Here is a 24466-nt window from a genome sequence, read left to right on the forward strand (position 1 = left end):
TAATTGGATGCAGAGCTATAAACTTACTTTGACCAAGTTTGGAAGAATAGTGCGGAGAGTTGCAAATTGGCAGTTAATTCTAAGCCGTCTTCTTCTCTCTGCATCACTATGTTTCTTTGCAGCAGCTTCTTTTGATTCGGTTTTCGATTTTGGCTTTGTTGTGGCTGAGAAACCTCTGGAGAACAGCTTGCTGCTTGTGGCTGCGGCTGCACCTGCGAAGAAAACATTTCTTCCCATTGTTGTTGAATACGCTGTTGGTTTGGAACACCGTGAAATCGGAGGCATCATCCCTTGCTCTAACTGCATTAAACACACAACACAGAAAAGGATTGATTCAGAGGAGGAAGAAAACATACAAAAGATGAATAATTTTTCGATTGACGATGAGAGAAGGAAGTAACAGAGAGGCTTACATGGTGAAATAAAACCATGGATGGCGACACAGAGAGAAGGAGACGTGCGTAGTAGAACAATGGAGGGAATGTTTTTTGTTGTATGTTTTATAAGAAGAAAGATATGGACAAGATACCCAAAAGGGTAATAATAACTAATAAATTGGGGATTAATGAGAAATAAACACGAGAATATACTGTAATAACTCTAGTAATCTTTTAAGTATATAATATAACTCAAGAGGAGATAACATTAACAAATATAATGACTGAGATTAGCAAAGGAAAACGAAAGATGGGTTTTCATGAATCGAAAATTGAGTTTTAATTTAACGTTGTTTTGGATTTGTGAATCATTATTAGCAAACAAAAAAAGCTAACACGTTTGTTTATTACACGAGCGAAACCTCTGTCCAGCGTAAAGGGTTTCGTTAAAAAGCTTCAAGATACATCAACACTAAAAACAAAGTTTTCTAAGAGAGAAAAAAATCCTCCCTATCTCTTCTGTGGAATCAATCAAACTAATGGTTAAGCTGTCTAAAAGGTGACCTTTCTTCTTCAATTACAGCATCGTCATGCTTCATTGCCAATCTTGGAGAACCAATAGTTTCGCCATTGTTGTTCTCTTTACCAAATTCATCACAACATTGTGTAACTCTCTCCAAAGTTTTCATCAGCTTCGTGTCTCCATCACACAGCTTCAACATTCCATCCTCTACTTCGCTGATAAAACTCAAAAGATTTCGTTTTTCTGATGACAAACTCGCAACTTCCTTTAATAGCTCTGTCTTTTCCGCTTCTGAGGTTTTTAGCATCGCCTGCATTTGTGTGGTTACTTCTTCCAACTCTCTCTGCTTAGTTTCCAGTTCAGCTCCTAACTTGGTTGCTTCTTGTCTGAAACAAGAAGCATATTCACCTGATGTTTTGATTTTCTGGCTGAGACTAAAGATTTCCCCTTCAAGCTCTATGATCATCATCTTTTTTGATTCAGTTTCTACCGCGGTAAGAATCTGCGTAGCAGCGAGTTTCTCCCATGCTTTGTGGAGCATGTTAACCTCGTTTTGCTCCTCCTCCAGTTGCAAAGATACAGACTTGAATGAACCCTCCAATATATGCTTCACCTCCCGCAAGTCCTGGTCTTTCTGTTGTAAAGCACCTGCAAAAATCTCTCTCTCTTTCTGCAGTTCCCTTTCAGTAACTATATGCGCAATAACGACATCCTCAAGCTCCCTTCTAAGTGATTCTTGTTCCAACAACTCTACCTCTCTTTGTAGGTTTTCCAACATATCGTCCTTATCCCTCATAAGTGTTTCTATCTCCGAGTCAGACGATCTTGCAGAGCTGATAGCCTTTAGCTTATGCATAAGCTCATTCCTCTCTCGCATTATGGCTTCTCCAACTCCAACCTGTTCAAGAAGAGAAGCCTCTACTCTTTTGCGTAGGTTCTGGTTTTGCTCTAGTTCAGCTTTCAGCCTTTTAGCAATAGATTTCCAGATCCACAATTGGAATTCAATCTGGTACACTTCAGAGGTTTTATCAGATAATTCAGAATTTGCTGTTTCTAGGGCCTCAGAAACGTCAGCAAGTTTCCGTTTCGAGTCGTTCTCCACCTCTACGACTTTCTCTTGCAAGAGAAGTTGACTTTTGGTAGACTTCTCGAGCCTCTCCTTGTATTTATCAAGCTCTTGTTGCCTATGCTCTTCGTTTAGATCAATGGCCTCACTTTTTTTAACCAATGAGGCAGTCTTCTCAACCTCTTCTGCCAACTTGGCATAGGCAATGTCCACCTTGCTGCAGAGTTCTCTAATATTCTCCTTGGAATCACTTTCAAGCTGCGAAATCTGCTCCTCTAAAAGCACCCGACACTTGTGTGATTCCTCAAGCATCTCCTTATACTTCTGAATTTCTTTTTCCAACACTAAATTCTTCTCTTTGACAAAACCAAAGGACTCAATCTGCCTTGTTAAAGCCACCACTTTCTCACGTTCTGCAACGAGATCTGAGTTTGTGTTGTCCAGTGCATCACAGACTTGTAGAAGTTTCTCTTCATAATCATTTTCAGCCTCTTTTAGTTTTTGTTTCATCTGTGTTTGGAATCTAGAGGATTCCTCAACCATTGCTTTGTACCTCTCTACTTCTTTTTCCATCTGAATATTCTGATCTTCAAAAAGATCCAGCATGTCTATTCTTTTCAGTAAGCATGCGACCCTTTCCCATTCTTCTTCAATCTCTAGATGCGCCTTGGCCAGCGCAGCATTCTTTTGATCTAGCTGCTCCATCAATAGGGAATAGCTCTTTTCTTCTCTTTTCTCATCCTTGATTTGTTCATCCTCAACATTTGCAAGCCTTGACTGAGCCTCGGAGACTGTTCTACTTAGTACTAGATACATAACCGAGACCTCTTCATGCTGTAGTCTCATTTTAGCTGCAGAAGAGTGACAGTTTTCAAGTTCCAACTCGACATCTTTCAGTGCTGCCTCCTTGCTTTGCAACCGCAACTGAAGATCATTTTTGTCTTCTGCCATCTTCTCCAGTCGAGAACTCCATTCAGCTTCTTTGCTTCTCAAGTTAGCTGAACAGGTCTTATGAATGTTTTCCAAGTTCCGAAACTTGTTTTTCAGTTTCGATAATGCAGAACTTCCTGATCCCTGAATAGTAGCTTCCTGGAGTTCTTTCAATGAACCAAGCAACTCGTGGTTTTCTTGTTCCAGTTTTCCATTCTCATACTTCATCTCTTTAAGATACGTCTCCTTCATGCTCAAGGATTGTCTCAACTCTGCAACTTCCTCATCTCTTTTGCCAGCCAAATGATCAAGTTGTGTTCTAGCGTCTTGGTACTCTGCAAAAGCATCTTCGTATCTGGTTTTGAATTCTGAAACTTGGATTTCAAGATGTTTTCTTCTGGTCTCTTCTTGTGTCAGCGCAGAGTTACACATCTGCAACTTCTTCTGAAGATCCTCTGAGATTCTAGTTACTGAATCTAGTTTGGTCTGAAGAGAGTAGATATCTTCCAGAAGCGTTGATTTATCTTCCTCCCACTCTTTCTTGCTATCCCTGAACAGATTTTGAAGCTTCTCATATGCTTCCTCAAGATGCTTGAACTGCTCCTTCTTCCACTTGAGCTTCTCTTCTACTTGAGTCTTCTCTTCTTCCACTTTAATCACCACATCATCTCTCCCTCTAGTTTCTTTCATAGCTTCAACAGTTTTCTCAACTTGAATCCTTTTCTTCTCGGCTGCACCTAAAAGCCCTTTGAGCCCCTCAATCTCAGCCCTGTAGACATTGTTTCTCTGCTCCAGATCAATGTTCTTCTCAGTAGCTTCATCCAAAGCAGACATCATACTCCGCTTCTCCTCTTGGAACTCCCGGTACTTATCTTGCCCTTTAGCTCTAAGCTTATCATTAGCAACATTCACAAGCTTGAGAACAGAGTCTTTCTCTCTCAAACAACGTTGCAGATCCTCTTTTGCTCGCTCCAACTCAGAAACAAGTCTTGTCTTCTCCTCGATTTCAAAACACTGCTTCTCGTTAACCAATCTCGCCTCTCGAATCTCAGCTAATTGTTCCTTGTGGACCTTGTTTAGATTTTCAAGAAGCTCCGTTTTGTTTCTATAGTCAATACTAAGCTTCTCATTCGCGGCTTTCACTTCATCAAGCTCTTCACAAACCTTCTTCTCCATCTTTACTACATACAACACACAGTTTAAAACCAAATAAACAACAAACAGTCAAATCTACAGATCTAGAGGGAAAACAAGAAAAATAGTCAGATCCTCGAAAACGCTGCGACTAAAATCGCGACATCTTAGAACCTAAAGAAGGATTCCTTTATATATCAGCTAATCTCTCGAATTTCCGAAGAAGGATATATCAAACCCTAATTTGATGACACACTCAACTCAAAAATTAGGGAAACAAATCTAAAAAAAAAATAAAAGTACCTGAATCTCGGAAACTATTGAATCTTCAAAACAGAGATTTCATCAATGAATCGATCGATCTGCGAGAAAATGGGAAGGAGACAAAAAAAAAAAAGAGAAGAAACGAACTGAGAGACGATCCAAAGGAATGAAGGAGCCGTTGGAGAAGAAAAGGGGAAAACTCCTTTTTTTTTTAAAAAAAAATTTAAAAAACCGAGATCGAAGTTTTAACGCCGTTAGTTAACTTCCGTTCAATATTATGGGCTTTTATAAATCCCCTGGCCCATTTATAATTTCTTTTGTCTTTGGCCCATTCCTTACTAGCCTAAATAAACAACGTCATTGCGAACAATTCGTGAGCAAGTAGTAAAGAGGATGATGTTTACTGCAATTTCCACGTTATTATTGATAAAACTTGTCAAGGATCCGTTACGTTTACGTGCACATGTATTTTATTCCTATATACATACGTCAACGTTATGTATTGAGAGATTTTGACCTATTTTTGTTTTCTTGTATATTATATATATATATATATATATATAGTGTAACGTTTTATACAAAAACCAAATCAGTTAAACGACGATGACAATTTTTTGGATTTCATTTTCCTTACAAAGTTGACCCGTACGTACGTGAACACAATTTCACACAATCGCGTTTTTTTTTTACTAATTATGAGATCATCCCCAGCCCATGAATTATATACTACATATCATTTGTCAACGAATTATGAATATATCTTAATTAATATTTGTTTTGTATTGAAATATGGAAGATTCTCCTGGACCAGTTAAACTAATCTAGAGAGATTCCAGTTTTGATAAGATTAGTTCCCACGTTATATAATTACAAAGAAGCGAAAGCGAAATCAAATTGTGTGGTCAAAGGCATAATCAATCACAGCAATATTTCTAGAACGTTCATCAAAACAAGCAGTACTATATATAAACTATAAAGTCATCTTCTTCTTATCTCTTAACTCATATAAGAAGATTTGATATATTAATCCTCGTAATCTCCGCGAGTTTAAGTTAGAAAGAAGAAGCAAAAGGCAGAGATGAGTACGCCACTTGTCGGTAACTAAAGCCTCCTACACACGCAAAAACGATTGGATAATATAAAAAGAAAGACAAACATCATCATTCATCATCAATTTTTGTACGGTTGTAAGGAGCCACTTGTCATTAAATCAACGGTTGGATAAGAACTCGTCTCCTTCTTCTTCTCTACTTTAAAATTTAATAGAACAAATCTTTTTACTATCAATCAATCAATCAAAATAGTATATTTAAAAAAAAAAAAAAAAATTGTAGTTTAATAATGATTGGGTAGAGAATTTGTGGCCGTTGGATCTAAACTAAATCCAAAAGATTGAAGAGATTTATATAAATTGAAGCAGACGAAGACGACTTGAGTAGAAGAAAGGTGGGGGATAAGACCATTTTTACTCGAGAAACGGATGAAAATTTCTCAGAAAATTAAAAAAAAAGAAATTATTATATATATTCATTTTTTAATAGGTGTACCAATAAGTAAGTGACACATTTCTATTTAATTCTGAGAAACGGTTCCCCCAGTCCTCCAGCAAGGATCGATTACTCCTGATTTCTTTTCTCTCTCTTCTTTTTATTATTTTTTTATTTAAAGTAATTTCATGAGTAACCCTTAGTAATCATGCCCTAAGAGAGATGATGGAAGGAGACGATAGATAATTTTAGGGTTTCTCTGCTTTCTGATCCATTAACACTTTTTTTTTTTTTTTTTNAAAATCTACAAATTCTAGGGTTCTTCTTCTTCTTCATCTTCTTCATATACATAATCTTTCCAAATCCGGGTGAAACATTCTTTGTTTCTCCGGGGTTTCAATGGTGGTGAAAGCTTAAATCTTTAGCTAAGAGATTTAACAAAATTTAATCTTTTTTTTTTTTTCTTTTATCAAATTTCATTCTAATTGTGAGGATTTTTTTTAAAGATTTTGTTCATTCTTTAAACTGTTTAATTGATTTTTTAGAACTGAATTAGGTTGATTTATAAATAATAATAAAAAAGGTATTCAATATTGTTTGGTTTCTGGGATCGTTTCACCAGATTTAAATGGTGGAGAAAACAATCCGATTCTTGAAATGATGAAGAGACCGATCCCAAGTAGTTGGCCATGGTGGATATTAAGAGGAGGTAGAAAAGACAAAGAACCTGAAGCTCTTAAGTTTCCTCCTCCTCCTCCTTCTACAAAGATGATAACTCGAGCTGCTAATATTAATAATAATAAAAGAAAGGATCTTCAAGAAGTTGAGAGCTTTGGTTCGTCTGGCTCTGAATCTGTTGCTCTTGCTGGTGATGGACCTGAATGGTCTGTTGGATGGACTGAGCCTCATGGACCTGATTTCCAAAGTGATGATGAAGCAGATGATGGTGGCTTCTTAGTGCTGGTTCCTTGTTACAGAGCTCTTGTCGAAGCCTCTAGTAATACTAATAACCAGCTCCTCAGTGCTGTCAAGAATCTCCCCAGCGGTTTGCCTCCTGGTATGTTTGATCACCCCCCCTGATTTGTGCTCTTTGTTTGGTTTTTCCTTCGCTACTATTCTCCTAGGATTGATAGATTAGATAATGCTTATGTTTGGTGCTTGATCTTGCTTGCTGTTGATGTTTGATCCCCCAAAAGCCATGAATGATCCACAGTCTTTGAAGTTTGATGTTTCAACATTTTTATTTCAAACTTTTCTGATTCAGTTTGATGTTCTGCTGCTTATCAAAATGTGCAGATGGGAAGAATTACATGGAGCAATGGCTTTCTTCTCTGCAGAACCTTTGACCAGGTCCCTTTCCCTTGTAGTTTAGTTAGTACTAGTTTTAGTTTCTCTAATTCGCTCTCATTTTGGTGGTGTCTACGTTAATCCTGANCTCCTAGGATTTGATAGATTAGATAATGCTTATGCTTTGGTGTTTGATCTTGCTTGCTGTTGATATTTGTGATCCCCCAAAAGCCATGAATGATCCACAGTCTTTGTAGTTTGATGTTTCAATATTTTTTATTCTATAATCCAAAGGTCAAACTTTTCTGATTCAGTTTGATTTTCTGCTGCTTATCAAAATGTGCAGATGGGAAGAATTACATGGAACAATGGCTTTCATCTCTGCAGAACCTTTGACCAGGTCCCTTTCCCTTGTAGTTTAGTTAGTACTAGTTTTAGTTTCTCTATTTCGCTCTCATTTTAGTGTCTACATTAATCCTGAAAACTCAAAAAAAAAAAAAGGAGAAAAAAGGGAAAAGAAAAAGAGAGAACGAAAAAAAAAAAACACAAGTAGTTTTATGGTTTAGATTTAAGATGATGGGTATTTGCATACATTGATGTGGGATTGGAAAAGCTATGGAGAAGAAGAAGCAGCTTTAGCCTTGAGGGTTCACCATATTAAGATTGATTGGTTACATTCAGAAAACAGATCAAAATCCAAGAAAAAGAGGGTGGAGAGCAAATTACATAGATCCTGGAAAGAAAGGATTGGTGGAAGTAACAGACAGTGCTAGGGGTTCATCATATCAAGATGATCGAACAAATTTGATGGTGTGAATGGGATTTATTGAATTGAGATGGGAAATTCCTGTAAAGTCTTGTAAATACAAAAATAAAAAAAATAAAAAAAGAGTGATGTATATACTCTTGTAATCTATCTTGTCCTGTATCATAACCTCCTGAAGACTGAGATAGAGGTGATTGGAGATTGTATGTAATATTAACTATGACTGTTCTTTTTTGTATATAAGACAAGCCATTGTAATTCTCTGTATAATAAATATTGGAATCGGGGATACAGGAAGAGTTTCTCTAAATTTTGTATGTTCAGATTCTTTTAGTAATCGACTAATCAGTAAGAGACATTATTATGCTTTGCTTTGGATCGATTCATGATGTCAAGAAACATAGGAAGAACAATTGATGTAAGAACAATAATTTCTGTTTTTGTACACATCAATATGGACTGACCGACTGAGAGGATTCAGGCAAGGGGGTCCATGTTATCAAGCATCCCCACCGTCATAAGTAGTAAATTATCATTAAGCTGCTAATGTTGAATACTTAATCTTAAAGCAAAGCTTTTTTATTAGAGCTCTAATCATGAATATAATACATAATGAGGGTACTTTAGTCATATTAATTAGAGGTAGAGAGAGACAAAACCGCTGATGTCGACAGGAGTGAGAAAGAGAGAGAAGTAACGTTACGCTCTCTGTTTCTCGCTTGAGAGCCAAAAAAGTTGGCAAAAAAAAAGGAAGTAAGAGAAGAAGAAGAAGAAGAAGAAGGAGAGGAAGAAGCTGGAGAATGAATTTAAAAAGCTCAGCTTACTTCACAAGCTTTTCTTCTAGTCTCTCTTAATCTTTGAGTATTTTTTTCGAAACAATGGATTCCGGGTCGGGTTTGGATCCGGATACTGGTAACAAGGGTAAAGGAAGTGGTGGCGAGAGAAAGTTCGGTGTATTCTTGAAGAGAGTAGAACCTTTTTTACCTAGAAAGGATTTGAATCCGAGAGACTTAAGATCGTGGGCCAAAAAATCTGGTTTTGTCTCCGATTACTCCGGTGAAACCAGCACGAGTACTCGTACTGAAAGCTCTGCTTTTGGTTTGCAAAAAGGTAGAGATCAAAATCAAACACTCCCTGGGTCGTCGTCTCATAAAACCGAGGTCGACCCGATTTTGGGACGAAGTAGACCCGAAATCGAGCACGTAACCGGATCTGCACCCGGTTCTAGGGAGGAGGAAGAAGAGAGGAGACTGAACCGGAATGAGGCAACGTCGGAGACGGAGTGTGAAGGCGGGAAACTCAATAAGGATTTGGAAAATGGGTTTTATTATCCAGGCGGTGGAGAATCATCAGAAGATGGACAATGGCCTAAACCCATTCTGATCAAGTTTGGTCTTAGAGACAATCCTGGATTTGGTTAGTTTTTCAATCTCAGCTTCTTTAACGGTTACATTTTGTGTTACTTGTGGTCAATCAAATAAAAGGAAGATTCTATTTTCTTGAATTTGAACTGCAGTTCCACTTATCTACTACGGTCTGCAACACTATCTCTCACTTGTTGGTTCACTTGTGTTTATTCCTCTGGTCATTGTACCAGCCATGGATGGTTCTAATGTAAGCTACTTCTTCTTCTTCCATGGATACGTACTTGAGAAGCTTCTTTGTTTTGTTCTTGATTAGTATTTGACTTTTTTTTTATGATGATAGAAAGATACTGCCGCAGTGATTTCAACGATGCTGCTTCTCACTGGAGTGACAACTATACTTCACTCTTATTTCGGTACTCGGCTTCCGTTGGTTCAAGGAAGCTCCTTTGTTTACTTGGCCCCGGTTTTAGTTGTCATTAACTCTGAGGAGTTTAGGAACCTCACAGAGCATGTAAGTTTACAAAATATAAATCAGATAGGAGCGTTTTGAGTTCTTGGGAACTTTTTGCGATGAAACTGGTGTTTTTTTTTTTTTATTTCGCGCAGAAATTTCGGGACACAATGAGAGAACTACAGGGGGCTATAATTGTTGGTTCATTATTCCAATGCATATTGGGATTCGGTGGTCTCATGTCTCTTCTTCTTAGGTAACTCAAGAAACACCGAAGTTTCTTGGTTTAGTTATATAGACCTTAACAGATACAACATTTTCTTCTTAAAACTCTATTTTTTCAGATGTATTAATCCTGTCGTAGTAGCTCCAACTGTAGCTGCAGTGGGATTAGCATTCTTTAGCTATGGATTTCCACAAGCCGGTACTTGTGTTGAGATCAGCGTTCCATTGATACTTTTGCTTCTCATTTTCACATTGGTAAGAAACTGTCTCAGCTTGAATAGTAGACGCATGTCTCAATCTCTTTGGTAAAGCACTGATTTTAATCTTAACTACGTTTCAGTATCTCCGTGGAGTTTCACTCTTCGGGCATCGCTTATTCCGGATTTACGCGGTATGTAGTTTGTCCTTTGTTAACTTGAAGTTTCAAATAGTAAACCTTTTTTCGAGGAATCAGGCCTTTGTTTTTGCTATCATATGTTGTCAGGTGCCACTGAGTGCTCTGATCATATGGACATATGCATTCTTTTTAACTGTTGGTGGGGCATATGACTACAGAGGCTGCAACGCTGACATACCGAGCTCTAACATATTGATAAATGAGTGTAAGAAGCATGCATATACTATGAAGCATTGCAGAACAGATGCTTCAAATGCTTGGAGAACTGCTTCTTGGCTCAGAATCCCTTATCCATTTCAATGGGGATTCCCAAATTTTCACATGAGAACTTCTATCATTATGATCTTTGTGTCTTTGGTTGCATCTGTGGATTCGGTAGGTACTCTTTCCTTGTTGCCATTCCTGTTTTTTTTCCCTTAAAGGTGTGATCTTGCTTCTAAAATGTTGGAGATGGTGCACTTGTGTAGGTTGGAACATATCATTCTGCGTCTATGTTAGTGAATGCTAAGCGTCCAACCCGGGGAATTGTCAGTAGAGGTATTGCATTAGAAGGTTTTTGCAGTTTATTGGCTGGGATCTGGGGTTCAGGAACCGGATCAACCACTTTAACTGAAAATATTCATACCATCAACATCACCAAGGTGGCTAGTCGAAGAGCTTTGACGATCGGAGCTATGTTCTTGATAGTATTGTCATTTTTAGGTAAGCATCATCCAATGAATGATCCAAAGTGTAAAATCTTTGTCACACCTTTTACTCCATTTTGTGTAATTTTCTTTAAATTTGACAGGAAAAATAGGCGCGATTCTTGCTTCAATACCACAGGCTTTGGCTGCTTCTGTATTATGCTTTATGTGGGCACTTACAGTGGCTCTAGGTCTATCGAATCTACGGTATACACAAACAGCAAGCTTTAGGAACATAACAATAGTTGGAGTCTCACTGTTTCTTGGGTTATCCATACCTGCTTACTTCCAGCAGTACCAGCCGCTATCCAGTCTAATACTACCAAGCTATTACCTGCCTTTTGGAGCCGCGTCAAGCGGACCATTCCAAACGGGTATCGAGCAAGTAAGCCACATTCCTTTCGTTGCCTTGATTAGCATTTTCTTGGACAATGGACGACCAACTCTCTTCTTATGCAAACTGCAGCTTGATTTTGCCATGAACGCGGTGCTATCTCTGAATATGGTTGTAACCTTTCTAGTCGCTTTCATACTGGACAACACTGTACCGGGTAGTAAGGAAGAGCGAGGTGTTTATGCGTGGACAAGAGTCGAGGACATGAAGATGGACCCTGAGATGCAAGCTGATTACTCATTGCCAAGAAAATTTGCTCAGATTTTTGGTTGCAGATGTTGTTAAGTAGAGATGTTTCAGCACTAATATCAGTTGTTCAATAGCTTATTGCAGGTTTGTGGGTGAAAATCATTTTTCTCTAGCAACGTCACGTCATAGTGATAGCCCCTCCAGTGTTTTTGCGTATGTTCAGAATAAAGAAACTGACTAACCCACAGGATGGAACAGAGAGTATACATACACAAAAATAATGAATTTTTTTCTCAAAGAATGAAATGTTGTTGTTCCGTGTTACTGTTATAAGCTATGATATTAAAACTTACAAGAGGTGTACATGCTAGCTTTTTTTTTTTTTGCTTTGAACTGTACCTATGCGGTTGAAGAAAAGAAAGAAAAAGAACAAAAAAAAAAAAAAAGTCTTCCATCAGTACTTGATGACATGGTGGCGTAACCATAGTTCATACATGATCATGTGAAATGCGTCAAATTTGACAGGAGGTGTGTTCCACTGAAAATGCTTCTGCACCTGCACAACAACAAGACTAATCAGTTGTCTTGATGATCTCACTTTAACAAGACTAATTAGCTGTCTTCATGAGCTCACTTTGTATACAAAATTGAAGAAAAGGGTGAGAATTTTACCTTCACCAAGTTGTTATGTAACGTAACAAACTCAGATTGAGGTATGTTCTTGAGGATCTGCTTAAGGTTATAGACATCTCGCTCTCTGAGTACAACCGCAAATTTTCGCCAATCCAGGATGTCGTTGAAAGGGAGGTCGTAGTAGTCTGATAATATGACTGTCCAAAGATAAAACGCCGACAGAAATAACAAGATGCATTATTATTTCAGGTTCTTTAAAGGTATAGTGTTCTGATGAGTGCAGAAAGAGTATAAGAACATGTACCAGGGATACATCCATAATGGATCGAGTCAGTTATACGAGCGCTGTTGACTTGAGAACCGCCAGGGCATATGCAGAATTTAGTCCTGTAAAATCTCTTCTGATACACTAAATGCCCTGTCGCCCTGTTAATTCTGTTGTTTGAAATATCAAGCTCTGTGTCGTTTTCCCACACACGGGCAAGTATTACCCGTATCTTGGAATTCCGATGACCAGCCCAAAAACCAAGGGTTGTCCTGTAACACCACCGTTCAACAGTATTAGTAATATTTAGGATGCAACTGTTAAAATCAAGCTCCAGATTGACATAAAAGAATGATAAGAAAACGAGCCAACAAATACAACTCCACGATCTAACTAGTTTAAGAACCTTGAAAAGCCTCTGGCCGATCACAAGATCCAGCCAATCTAAATTACTTGTATCCGAGGGGAAGTAAACAGCAAAGCTATATAAACTTTGAACATTTACAGAGCTACCTAATCGAAGAGAGAGGACTTATGGTTAATTACTGGATGTATCTAACAAACACAGGCAGAAAAAAACTTCGGAATCAGCAATACTTATCTCCTGACAGCTGAATGCAAAAAAAAAAAGACTAAGGAGGCTTAGTTTACCGATTCTCAACATCATTCCCACCGGCAGGGAGAGCAAAAGGCTGAAGAACTTGAGGCAAAGCAACATCTTTGTGAGGAATAAAACCAACATTGTAGCTCGGTGAGCACACAACCCTAATTGTATTCTTAATCAGAAGCCGAGATCCCTCGAATGCTCTCACACCAACATCGTGACAGGTGACAAAGAAGTGATCAGCTCCCAAGGTTCTATTCCAATAAGGATACTTAGCTATCAATCCATCAACATAATCTTGAACAATCACAGTCATGTTTTCATACGACGTTCCCTGCAAAAAACAAACACCAAAATCGAAGCTAATTCCCAAATTTCATCTTTCTAAATCCTAATTTCACGAAACTCTTACTTTGCCTCGCATCTTGTGACAAGAGACTGGAATGAAGAAGAGATCAGCCTCTTCTGGATCTAGGGTTCGAAATCGACTCTCTCTAATGTTCTGGAAGAAGTAACCCTCACTAGCATATTTACCAGTCACTTTCCTCGGCGTCTGATAAAACGTGTTCGGATCTCCGTCGGGATAAATATAAACCTTGAATCTCTTCTCCATCTCGGCGTAATTCAATCGGAAAGACTCCGGCGAGTGATAAACATCGGAATAATTTTCTTCTCCCGTCGTCGGTGCTGTTCCGTCGTCGTCGTTGTTATCGGTCTTGTCTTCCTTCGCGAAGGTCTGAGGAACATGAATCGGCGTTACCACGACCGGAGACGGCGGCGAAGTGCGCAAGGAATTGAGGGAGAGGTAGAAGAGGGAAACGAAAGTGAGAACAGCGACGGTGAGGAGTGAGGTTTTGAGTGAACATAACGGCGAAGATCCGCCGCCGGGGAACAACGACTGTTTAACGATCGTCATCGTCGGGTCGGATCTAAAAAAGCTCTCTCTATTAATTGGATTGCAAATTTCAAGCAAACCCTCTTTATGCAATTTTAGCTGTCTTTTGTGTGAGCTCACGTGCTTATCATTACTTTTTAATGAAAATTAATCAAATTAATATTTACTTATTTATACGTTGTATACTTTGTATTTAATCCTTTATTTTTGTTTTACTAGTTTTTTCTTTATAATTGCGATAAATCTCAGATTCAAATCTGGACTAATTTTTCGAGAGTTCTGAAAAGTTAAAATAGCCATTAGAAATATTTATAGTGGCAAAATACCAATGTTTTTAGAACGAGTTATATATATTATGTCTAGGATTTGTTAATACTTTTAAGGTAGTTTTTTTAAAAACAAAAATGTGTGTTATGGACAACGCTATTTTATAATTTTTATTTTTTGAAACAAGCTCATGTATGTGTTATGGACTAGATCATATTTTAGAAATATAACACGGATCGACTAGACCATTATATTCTATTGTTGAAGCAAAATTATGTATATATGTTTCTCACATTATTTATTTAATTCATGCAATCAATGTAACGTTACAACTTTGTGTATGCACAACATAAGACGATGTAGAAAAATTCATAATTCTTTCACTAGGAAAACTTCCACTATAATGCTCTGTTACATCGTTTTATAACCTATAACCTCCTTATTTCAAAAGGAAAAAAAAAAAAAAAAGGGAAATTTCAGAAACTAAATCTTATACGTAATATTCTATGAATCTTACAAACAAGTTACAAGTCATATTAGACTTCTAATGTCAGAACTCAGAAGTCAAAGTAACTCCTAGTTAGGTTTTGGTGCACCTATTCCCGTTTAGTCTTGGACTTTGTTTAACAAATCAAACCACACACGCTTATAAATATGCATAGAAGTAAAGATCTTATTCTTAGTTTCTTACATTAATTATTTCGATTTAAAGATTTTGAAAGAGAAGATGGCTTCGCAGAAGAAGATAGCTTCCCTAATTATTTGTTTCCTTCTGTTGTTTCTTCTTCCCATCGCCTTTTCTGAGCCGACAAGGTCAGTTTAGTTTATTTTTCCTTCATATGTTTTATACAGTCAAACATATGTTTCATATGTTCATATGTGTATACACAAAAATTCACATGTTTTCTCACTTCTCAATTCTCATACATATTTCGTTGATTTTTGTTTGCTAGCAATTGTGATTCTCGTGTGAGTTCGAAGAATGTTTTTTCATAGAACTATAACGTGTGTACGTATATATGTTATTGAATTTGTGTATTAACTTGTAAGAGTCGATCTTGTTTTTGAGGTTACAGTTTCTTAAATTAGAAAAAAAAATTCTACTCTCCCTCTTTGCGTTAAGAGTTAATATAAGAAATAGGTATGCACACTAAGCGCTTTCAATTCAGTGCATTGACTTTAATTATGGGTAACTATTATAATTCTACAGGAACTTAGATGGAAGTGCAAGAGCTTTAACAGTGGAGCAGATAAAGAAAAGACATGGGACTCGAGAGGTATGGATTTGATGATATGCAATGTTATTTTTTTTAATCAATAATCGAATTATTAGTTGTAGATATAGAACTAATAATTTTTAATTCAGGTGGTAGTGGACAATGGAATTATCAGAGTCAGTTTCTCAAGCCCTGAAGGACTTGTAACTGGGATCAAATACAAAGGGATCGATAATGTTCTATCCCCCCATCTCCGAGCTCGAGGGTGATTATTTTTTCACTAAATTAATATTGTAGTAATCAAATATTATAAGCTTATGTCATGCAAGTACATAAAATTGTCCTGATTAATTAGTTTGGTTTAATGTAGGTACTGGGACCTCATGTGGCAAGGAGAAAACATTCGCCAGGGCGGCTTAGATCGGTAATTAACTACAGTCTAGTTTATGTTTTGTCTGATTTGTCAGTTAATAACTATTTAATAAAACAAACACACAAACACACGTTCACATTTATAGACCATGTATCTAACTTATACAAGGGTTTAATAAAGGGAGATTTTTAGAAATAGCACCAAAATAATTTTTTTTTCCAAATTTACCACAATATTTCTAAAATTCCAAAAATAACGCCACTTAATTATTCAAAATTAAATCCTAAATTCAAAATACTAAATCTTACCCTTCAAAACTATACCCTAAATGTGAAATTGAAAACCCAAACCTAAAAAAAAAAATTTTTAAAATTGATTTTAAATATTTTAATGTGTTAAAATAGTGCTATTTTTGGAAATTTATGGAATGTGTGCTATAATTGTCCATAAAACTTATTTTAGTGCTATTATAAGGTATTTCTCTTTAATAAATTAGTTTTCATGATGATTGTTTTTTATTTATAATTTTTTTTTCTTTTTTCCAAACAGAAATATGAAATGTGGCTAACTGACTAAATCCTTTTAATTTATACATATCGATCTAATCGTTATTTTTTTGGGGGTTCAGAATCGAAGGAACCAAATTTAGAATCATCAGTCAAACCCAAGAACAAGTGGAGATTTCGTTCTCTAGAACATGGAAGCGTGGTGATCCTCATATTCCATTAAACGTAGACAAGAGGTATATCATACGTGCAAATACTTCAGGATTCTACACATATGGAATCTTCGAGAGACTTCCCGAGTGGCCAGAACTCGACATGGGTTTAATTCGACTCGTTTTCAAACTCAACCCAGAGAGGTATCTTAAATTATACGATTCCAATGTTTTCTTATTTGCTTTTTTTTTTTTTTAATAGAAAATAGAGAGTTTATCTTAACTCCAAACAAAATGTGTATGTAGATTTCATTACATGGTGGTGGCTGATAACCGGCAAAGAGAAATGCCAACGGAGGCTGACCGTGACATCGATCGTGGCCATGCCAAGGCTCTTGGTTATAAAGAGGCTGTACAATTGACTCATCCTCATAACTCCAAGTTAAAAAACCAGGTACTTAGCTTATAGTATTTTGCATACTTTTGAAGTCACGTACGTATTATATATTTATTTGTTCGTGCATCCGAAATCTCTAATTTTGATTGTTAAATTGAATGATATTAAGGTCGATGACAAGTACCAATACACATGTGATATCCAAGACAACAAGGTGCACGGTTGGATCTCAACCAAGTCTCATGTCGGCTTTTGGATCCTCTCACCAAGCGGCGAATATCGCTCCGGTGGACCGATCAAACAAGAGCTCACGTCTCACGTCGGTCCGACATCCCTCACGGTAAGGAGATCCACCCAAAGCTAATCAGCAAAAGTTTAGTATAGTATATATTAATTCTTTTAGCTAGTTACTTAAATCAGTTTGAATATACGCAGACTTTTATAAGCGGTCATTATGTTGGTGCGGACATGAAGACACATTACGTAACTGGTGAAGCGTGGAAAAAAGTCTTGGGTCCTGTTTTTATCTACGTCAACTCTGACTCTATCAGCAATCCAGATTCATTATGGGAAGATGCCAAACGACAGGTTATTTTTATTTTATTTAATTCATCAATTAATTTTTAACGTAATTTACAAAGAAGAGACGCTAATTTTAGTTATTTTAATTTCTCAGACCGAAATAGAGGTCAAAGCCTGGCCGTACGATTTTGTAGCATCCTCTGACTTTCCTACTCGTCGCGAAAGAGGAACCGTCACCGGTCGTCTCCTAGTCAACGACAGGTATAGTTATTTGCATAAACAGATCGAATATTTATATTGATACTTTTTATTAATGGTATCTTTTTTTTTTGACAAATGTATATTTATTACAAATAAATTTTAGATTCTTGACGTCGGGAGGATCTGCATATGTCGGTTTAGCACCGCCAGGAGAAGCTGGTTCGTGGCAGACAAATACTAAGGTTTGGTGTTATTATTACACTTTGATCTCTCTTCTTTAACCTTTAATGAAACTTACTGAATTATCGATTACATGTATTATTGATCGTTGATCGTTTTATTTCAGGGATATCAATTTTGGACAAAGACTAACGAAACCGGTCACTTCACGATAGATAACGTCAGACCGGGAACATACAATATGTATGGATGGGTTCCTGGTTTTATCGGGGACTTTCTATACCAAAACCGTGTTGACGTAGCTGCAGGGTCAGAGATTAGTCTAGATAGAGTTGTGTACGAGCCACCTAGGAACGGTCCAACGTTATGGGAGATTGGTGTACCAGATCGAACCGCCAGAGAATACTTTGTACCAGAGCCATACAAGAATACAATGAACCCATACCTAGACCAAACTGACAAGTAAGTCTCTAAAATCCTCTTGTTCACATTGTTGCTAAACCGGTTTTGGGTCTGATAGTGTTCCGGTTTGGTTGTTTCACAGTTTTAGGCAGTACGGATTGTGGCAACGATACACAGAGTTGTATCCAAATCACGATCTCGTCTACACAATTGGAGCTAGTAACTATAGCCAAGACTGGTTCTACGCTCATGTCACAAGGTTAGAAGTTACATAAAAAAACAAAAAGTTTGAAACTTTCAGTGAATTCTTGAATAGACATTAACTTTAACTCACTTCTTCTGCAGGAAAACCGGTGATTTAACATACGTGCCAACGACATGGCAGATCGTGTTTCAGCTTCCATACGTAAATTGGCGAGGCAGCTACACACTGCAGCTAGCTTTAGCCTCGGCTGCACGGGCTAATTTACAAGTCTGGATCAATAACCAGAACACGTGGCCGTTTTTCTCAACAGGTATTATTGGAAAAGACAATGCTATAGCAAGACATGGAATCCATGGAATCTACCGGCTTTATAGCATCAGTGTCCCTGGAAGGTTGCTAAGAACCGGGACCAACACGATTTATCTTCGACAAGCTAAAGCAATAGGACCATTTGAAGGTCTTATGTATGATTACATTCGTCTAGAAGAGCCTTCTAGAGATTAGAATCATATAGTTGTAAAGATTTGGTTTTCTTTTTTTCTTTTTTTTTTTTTTTACACAATCGTTAGGAGATTATAGTTGTATATAGATCAAAGGGGTTTTTGGGATTTACTGAATTTGATCTATTCTTTTTAAATATATTTTTGTGAAATTTGATTTAGATTTTTTATATGATTGCTAATTTGCATAACTATAAGATTCACAAGTGTTTTTCTTTATATTTTGGTATTAAAAACCGGAACAAGATTGAAGCACGAACAAGAAAATGCCACCAGCAACAGAGACGTTAAGAGATTCAAATTCACCTGCCATGGGAATGCTCACAAGCTCGCATACTTTCCGTGACTGCTGAGACAAACCGTTCCCTTCACTACCTAAAATCAAGCATAAAGGCTTCTCTGCTACAGACTGAGCAAACTCTTGGTTAAGTCTGGAGACAGGTTTTGGTTTCTTAGTAGTAGTTGATGGATGACCAGCTAATAGCTTCATCTTGAACTCACGTTCTAGAAGCTTAAGGTGGTTCCAGTTGCCTGAAACTATAGGCAGTTGAAACGAAGCACCTCGGCTTGCTCGAAGTGCTTTGTCATTGAACGGATCACAACAACCCGGAAGCAGAAATGCACCATCCTATCATAAACATTAGCCATATTTATTATGATGATTCTCTCATTAGAGATAAAAAAATGAATTGAGAAGAAAGGCTGCTGATCATTTGTATACCCAATTAAAAGCCATTGCTGATCTGATTAACGTGCCAAGGTTCCCCGGGTCCTGTATGCTGTCTAGAACAAGAACTCGGTGAGCACAAGGGAACCATTTACTGCAGTCTTTGACAATGTCTTCATCATCTTTAAGATCAATGAAGCTGCTAGGGATTCTCATCAAGGCAATGGCTTCAACAGATTCAGTAGATTGCACACCAGAGAGTTTCTTCATAACCAAAGAACTTACTCGAACAGTTCGGATACTTAGAGACTCTAATCCTTGAGGAACCTGAGCTTCCTCGTGGAGAAGTAGACACTCAATTTCAGTTGTGATACCTAGCTTATGCTCTTGATAAATACACACTTCCCTGTGAACAGTGCATTAAAAAGTCATCTCCATCAAACTCAAATTCACATGGAAACACGAAATAATAACAAAAAGGAAACTACTTTAAGTAATCAAGAAACAGAGAGTAACAAGATCAGTGATGATTTACCTAATTGGGATAGCACCGACGACAAGAACAGAGCCATGAGCGTGGCGATAAGAGGAGCTTTGGCGGAGTTTCAGACAGTGTTTGACAAAAGGGTTTGAAGTGCTGGTAATGGAATTCACATGAGACGGCAGCGAAACTCTATTCTCCGGAGACTTATCTAAACTGTTGTTAATAAGAAGAAGTTCATCTGAAGGGTTTATTATCTGAATCTGGGTTCTCGGGAATTGAGCTGATGAAGCTCGAAGCTTTAAAATTGAGCTTTTATATTCAAATGGGAGACGCGGTGACGCAGATTGTGAAACGAAAGCACATCCGCAATGCATTGCCGTTTGCAACTAATCCGATTTCTACTTCTTCTTCTCCGGTGAAGCCAAGGCGGAGAAAGATGACTTAAGGCCTAACGGTTTCAGATTCTGTAGAAAAGCCCAATACATTAAAATAATTAAGCCCAATAAGTGATGCTTTTTTAACGGTACTCTCTCTTCGTCATCATCCTCTCTGTTTCTATCTTCGCTTCTTCTTCGTCTATGAATCCGCAAATTTGGTTCTTTTTGTGAATCGAACTCGTGTTACAAATGCAGATTTAACAGAGGAAACCGATACGTGATTGTTTGATCACTAATTAATATTGCGGCCAAGTTTTGTGATGCATTTAACGGAGAAATCAGTTCTTCTGGAATTGATCAGCCGATGCAGCACTCTTCGCGTTTTCAAACAGATACAGACTCAATTGATTTCTCGTGATATTCTTTGCGATGACTTATTTGTCAACAAATTCGTGACCTTTCTGGGCAAATCCTCCGATTTTGCAACTTACAGCTGTGTGATTCTCAACAGTATCCGTTCTGTGTTGACCTCGTTTCCATACAACACGCTTTTATCAAGCTACGCGGTCTGTGATAAACCACGAGTGACGTTTCTTGTTTACAGAACGTTTGTGAGTAACCGGTTTACACCGGACATGTTCACGTTTCCTCCAGTTTTCAAGGCTTGTGGGAAGTTTTCAGGGATCGGAGAAGGGAAACAGATTCATGGAGTTGTCACGAAGATGGGTTTTTCAGATGACATCTACGTGCAAAACTCGCTTGTTCATTTATATGGAGTTTGCGGAGATTCAGGGAGTGCATGTGAAGTGTTCGATGAAATGCCTGTGAGAGATGTAGTTTCGTGGACTGGTATTATAACTGGTTTCACGAGGACTGGGTTGTATAAAGAAGCTTTAGATACGTTTTTAAGGATGGATGTTGAGGCTAATTTGGCTACTTATGTTTGTGCTTTGGTCTCGAGTGGGAGGGTAGGGTGTTTAAGTTTAGGAAAAGGAATCCATGGATTGATTTTAAAAAGGGCGTCTTTGATCAGCTTAGAGACTGGTAATGCTCTTATAGATATGTATGTGAAATGTGAGCAATTGTCTGATGCAATGAGAGTTTTTGGTGAATTGCAAAAGAAAGATAAAGTTTCTTGGAATAGTATGATTAGTGGGTTGGTTCAATGCAAAAGGCCTAACGAGGCGATTGAATTGTTTTCTCGGATGCAAACGTCTTCGTGTATAAAGCCAGATGGGCATATACTTACAAGTGTTCTCTCAGCGTGTTCTATCTCAGGAGCTGTGGATTACGGAAGATGGGTTCATGAGTATGTTGTAAGCGCTGGAATTAAATGGGATACACATATTGGAACCGCGGTTGTTGATATGTATGCAAAATGTGGTTACATCGAAACAGCTCTGGGGGTTTTCAAGGGAACTAGAAATAAGAATGTGTCTACTTGGAATGCTCTGTTAGGTGGTTTAGCTCTCCATGGACATGGACATGAATCCCTTCAATATTTCGAAGAAATGGTTAACCTCGGTTTTAAGCCGAACCAGGTAACTTTTCTTGCGGTTTTAAACGCTTGTTGCCACGCTGGTTTAGTCGAAGAAGGTAGAAGATGTTTCCATAAGATGAAAACCAGAGAATACAATCTATCTCCTAAGTTAGAGCATTATGGATGCTTGATTGATTTACTTTGTAGAGCTGGATTGCTAGATGAAGCACTAGACATCGTTAAAGCAATGCCGGTTAAACCAGATGTGCGTATATGTGGAGCTATTCTTAGTGCTTGTAAGAGTAAAGGGACATTAATGGAGCTTCCTAAAGATATATTGGATAGTTTTTTAGAGATGGAGGTTGAAGATAGTGGTGTGTATGTGCTTCTGTCTAATATTTTTGCTGCTAATAAAAGATGGGATGATGTTTCAAGAATTAGGAGGTTGATGAAGGTAAAAGGTATCTCGAAGGTTCCAGGATCAAGTTCTATAGAGAAGTTCATAGCATAGAACAATGATGATGTATGTATGTATGACAATGATCATCATTCAATCATATATGAGAATGTCTGACAAACATAAGAGAGGAGTTCATGAGTTTCTCGCATGTCTCTGCCTAAAGCTGAACTTGTCCTCTTCTACTTCACGTTCCTCTCGCTTCTTCACCTTATTATATGTGTATATAATATTATTATAATTATAATATCTATGCAGTTTACATGCTACATGATTCTTGATTCAGCGATTGATAATTTATTGTTTCCTCAAGAATGATTAAAAAAAATCAAAAGTTCCATTTTTTTCTAACTTGGAAATAATTAAGCAATTTATTATGCTAAAAATTACAACAAAGGGAAAATTAATACTAGTGTTTTTTCATCCATAGCTTCTGCATGCTTGCTACAATATTAGAGACTAATAATGGTAATTGGTAGTGATAATTAGAGCATAGCATTATTATTAGCATTATGGTACCAATTCCCCAAATTTCCCTCACCATCACCGTTATCTCCATGACTGCCACTTGTTGCTCCTCCTCCTCCCATGGCGGATCTATCGAAACCCCAATCCTTCGAAGGAGGGATCAACTCTCCGTTCTGAAACATAACCGGTTTCTCGTTAACCGGGAGAGAATCTTGGTGAATCATGGAAGCGATGAGTCTCTGTTGTTGAAGCTTCAGGTGCAAATCTTGGTTGAAAGAACTCAAAGACTCGATAGAAGAAGAAGACGCAAGGTTGAAGTTAGGATCCAACGGAAACATGTAGCCGGAGAATCCACCGGAACTCATCATCATCATCGTCGTCGTGGAAGGATGGTTTCTTACTAGCTCTCGAGAAGACGATGACGTAGTCACGTTCGAGAACAGAGGAGGAGAAGAGATGACGTGGAGGCTGCAAGGCTTGTTCTTGTTTCGGGTTGAGCCACCGACGGGGACGTTACGGAGGGCGCCTCCGCGTGTCCAGTAACGGCGACAGTTCTTGCAGTAGTGACGTGGCTGAGACAAGCTGTAGTTGTTGTAGTAGCAGAATTTGGTGTTGACTGAATCACATCTCGGACACTTCAGGACCGGCTGCGTCGTCGCCGGAGACGACGGTTCTTTGTTATTGATCTGACGTGGTGGCTTCGTCATAGTCTTGATCCTCCGTGGTTTGAAGCTGGAGGTGTTGCTCTGATGGGATGACGTCATCATGATATGGGGCAAGAGGGATGGTGTAATATGGGGGCAAGAGAGGGGAGATTGGTTCTTGTGATTTCTATGAATCTTCATATGTATATATATGAACGCATTGACGTATATAAAATATATGCTTGCACGCTTATTGTATACATATGTATATTTTAATTTAGGTATTAAACCGAATGTGCATATTCTAAATAAAATGTTTTTTTCTTCTTCTTCTTCTTCTTTTTTTATATCATATCAAATTGGTATCTGGCTAGTTATATAAGTATGTGTTATTCAACTTGTAGTTGTTGCATATCGCCATGGATACGTAGGCGTTAGCATTAATCGTATAGCTAGGTGAAAAAAGCGTGACCGTCATCGTGAAATAGCCAAATATTGAATCTTCTGGCAAGGAAGTATCTCTGGCCAAGCCAGTTTCTTTTAGTATTAAATACGGTTAATTAACATATACAGTATATAGATTAAAGTTTTAGTCATATTTTATATATTAATAAGGGTTTAACAGTGAGCACCACTCAATTCATATGCAGGTTTTGTTGCAGTGGGTTGACTGGGTTCTGTATTTGTTAAGAATTATTTAAGCTGTTCCTCTAGTTGAAAAATTCACCAATTCTAAATATCTAAATTAATTCATCCAGTTCTAAACCTTGATATATATATATATATATGCTCGTATATTATTATATGATGTAATATTCAGACAAGACAAGATAAGATCGACCTAGGGAAGAGCTAGAGAGTGAAGGAGAGATGAGTGGTAAAAGGTACGAGGTAAAGAAAGGGAAGCCATATCAAGGAGTGGAGTGCTTTACGCATTGGGAACAAAGTCGAACTTCACTGTCTCCCCTCTCTTGTTGGAAGCAACACAACAACACAAGTCGTACGTATGATTCATTTATTATCCTCT

At 37.7% G+C, this 24466-nt stretch overlaps 8 protein-coding genes across 11 annotated transcripts; 4 read left to right on the top strand and 4 right to left on the bottom strand.

The window, feature by feature from the left end:
- LOC104727507 (uncharacterized protein At4g38062-like) lies at window positions 765-4677 on the bottom strand. Of its 2 annotated transcripts, none has more exons than XM_019232306.1 (2): window positions 4334-4677; window positions 765-4072 (listed from the first exon to the last, which is right to left on the bottom strand). In XM_019232306.1, exon 2 carries the CDS (start codon window positions 4070-4072, stop codon window positions 914-916), a length of 3159 nt encoding a protein of 1052 aa, XP_019087851.1. In that variant the 5' UTR covers window positions 4334-4677; the 3' UTR covers window positions 765-913. The 2 variants fall into 2 exon arrangements, with proteins under 2 accessions (XP_019087851.1, XP_019087850.1); XM_019232305.1 differs by having other exon boundaries at window positions 765-4077.
- On the top strand, window positions 6002-8144 carry LOC104720952. 2 transcript variants are annotated; one of them, XM_010438850.2, is made up of 2 exons: window positions 6002-6838; window positions 7415-8144. In XM_010438850.2, the coding sequence occupies exons 1-2, from the start codon at window positions 6439-6441 to the stop codon at window positions 7462-7464; spliced, it is 450 nt and encodes a 149-aa protein (XP_010437152.1). In that variant the 5' UTR covers window positions 6002-6438; the 3' UTR covers window positions 7465-8144. The 2 variants fall into 2 exon arrangements, with proteins under 2 accessions (XP_010437152.1, XP_010437151.1); XM_010438849.2 differs by lacking the exon at window positions 7415-8144 and adding an exon at window positions 7078-7215.
- Window positions 8482-11867, top strand: LOC104720954 (nucleobase-ascorbate transporter 11). The gene is made up of 10 exons (XM_010438852.2): window positions 8482-9250; window positions 9351-9448; window positions 9542-9712; window positions 9808-9908; window positions 9997-10132; window positions 10218-10268; window positions 10362-10649; window positions 10742-10976; window positions 11065-11345; window positions 11427-11867. Exons 1-10 carry the CDS (start codon window positions 8713-8715, stop codon window positions 11637-11639), a joined length of 2112 nt encoding a protein of 703 aa, XP_010437154.1. The 5' UTR covers window positions 8482-8712; the 3' UTR covers window positions 11640-11867.
- LOC104720953 (probable glycosyltransferase At5g03795) lies at window positions 11812-14032 on the bottom strand. Its single transcript, XM_010438851.1, has 5 exons — window positions 13458-14032; window positions 13093-13379; window positions 12481-12713; window positions 12216-12373; window positions 11812-12099 (listed from the first exon to the last, which is right to left on the bottom strand). Exons 1-5 carry the CDS (start codon window positions 13959-13961, stop codon window positions 11998-12000), a joined length of 1284 nt encoding a protein of 427 aa, XP_010437153.1. The 5' UTR covers window positions 13962-14032; the 3' UTR covers window positions 11812-11997.
- On the top strand, window positions 14917-19032 carry LOC104720957 (rhamnogalacturonate lyase-like). Its single transcript, XM_010438854.1, has 13 exons — window positions 14917-15020; window positions 15418-15484; window positions 15574-15689; window positions 15795-15848; window positions 16426-16659; window positions 16762-16909; window positions 17022-17192; window positions 17288-17440; window positions 17529-17635; window positions 17739-17817; window positions 17922-18217; window positions 18300-18416; window positions 18503-19032. The coding sequence occupies exons 1-13, from the start codon at window positions 14935-14937 to the stop codon at window positions 18864-18866; spliced, it is 1992 nt and encodes a 663-aa protein (XP_010437156.1). The 5' UTR covers window positions 14917-14934; the 3' UTR covers window positions 18867-19032.
- LOC104720955 (uncharacterized tRNA/rRNA methyltransferase YsgA-like) lies at window positions 19027-20443 on the bottom strand. Its single transcript, XM_010438853.2, has 3 exons — window positions 20065-20443; window positions 19584-19935; window positions 19027-19490 (listed from the first exon to the last, which is right to left on the bottom strand). The coding sequence occupies exons 1-3, from the start codon at window positions 20385-20387 to the stop codon at window positions 19092-19094; spliced, it is 1074 nt and encodes a 357-aa protein (XP_010437155.1). The 5' UTR covers window positions 20388-20443; the 3' UTR covers window positions 19027-19091.
- On the top strand, window positions 20554-22580 carry LOC104720958 (pentatricopeptide repeat-containing protein At4g38010-like). Of its 2 annotated transcripts, XM_010438856.2 has the most exons (2): window positions 20554-21643; window positions 21692-22580. In XM_010438856.2, the coding sequence occupies exons 1-2, from the start codon at window positions 20711-20713 to the stop codon at window positions 22379-22381; spliced, it is 1623 nt and encodes a 540-aa protein (XP_010437158.1). In that variant the 5' UTR covers window positions 20554-20710; the 3' UTR covers window positions 22382-22580. The 2 variants fall into 2 exon arrangements, with proteins under 2 accessions (XP_010437158.1, XP_010437157.1); XM_010438855.2 differs by having other exon boundaries at window positions 20554-22580.
- LOC104720959 (dof zinc finger protein DOF4.7-like) lies at window positions 22668-23658 on the bottom strand. Its single transcript, XM_010438858.2, has one exon. It carries the CDS (start codon window positions 23638-23640, stop codon window positions 22813-22815), a length of 828 nt encoding a protein of 275 aa, XP_010437160.2. The 5' UTR covers window positions 23641-23658; the 3' UTR covers window positions 22668-22812.

This window comes from Camelina sativa, chromosome 11 (assembly GCF_000633955.1).
Source record: "Camelina sativa cultivar DH55 chromosome 11, Cs, whole genome shotgun sequence".
NCBI classification, from domain to species: domain Eukaryota; kingdom Viridiplantae; phylum Streptophyta; class Magnoliopsida; order Brassicales; family Brassicaceae; genus Camelina; species Camelina sativa.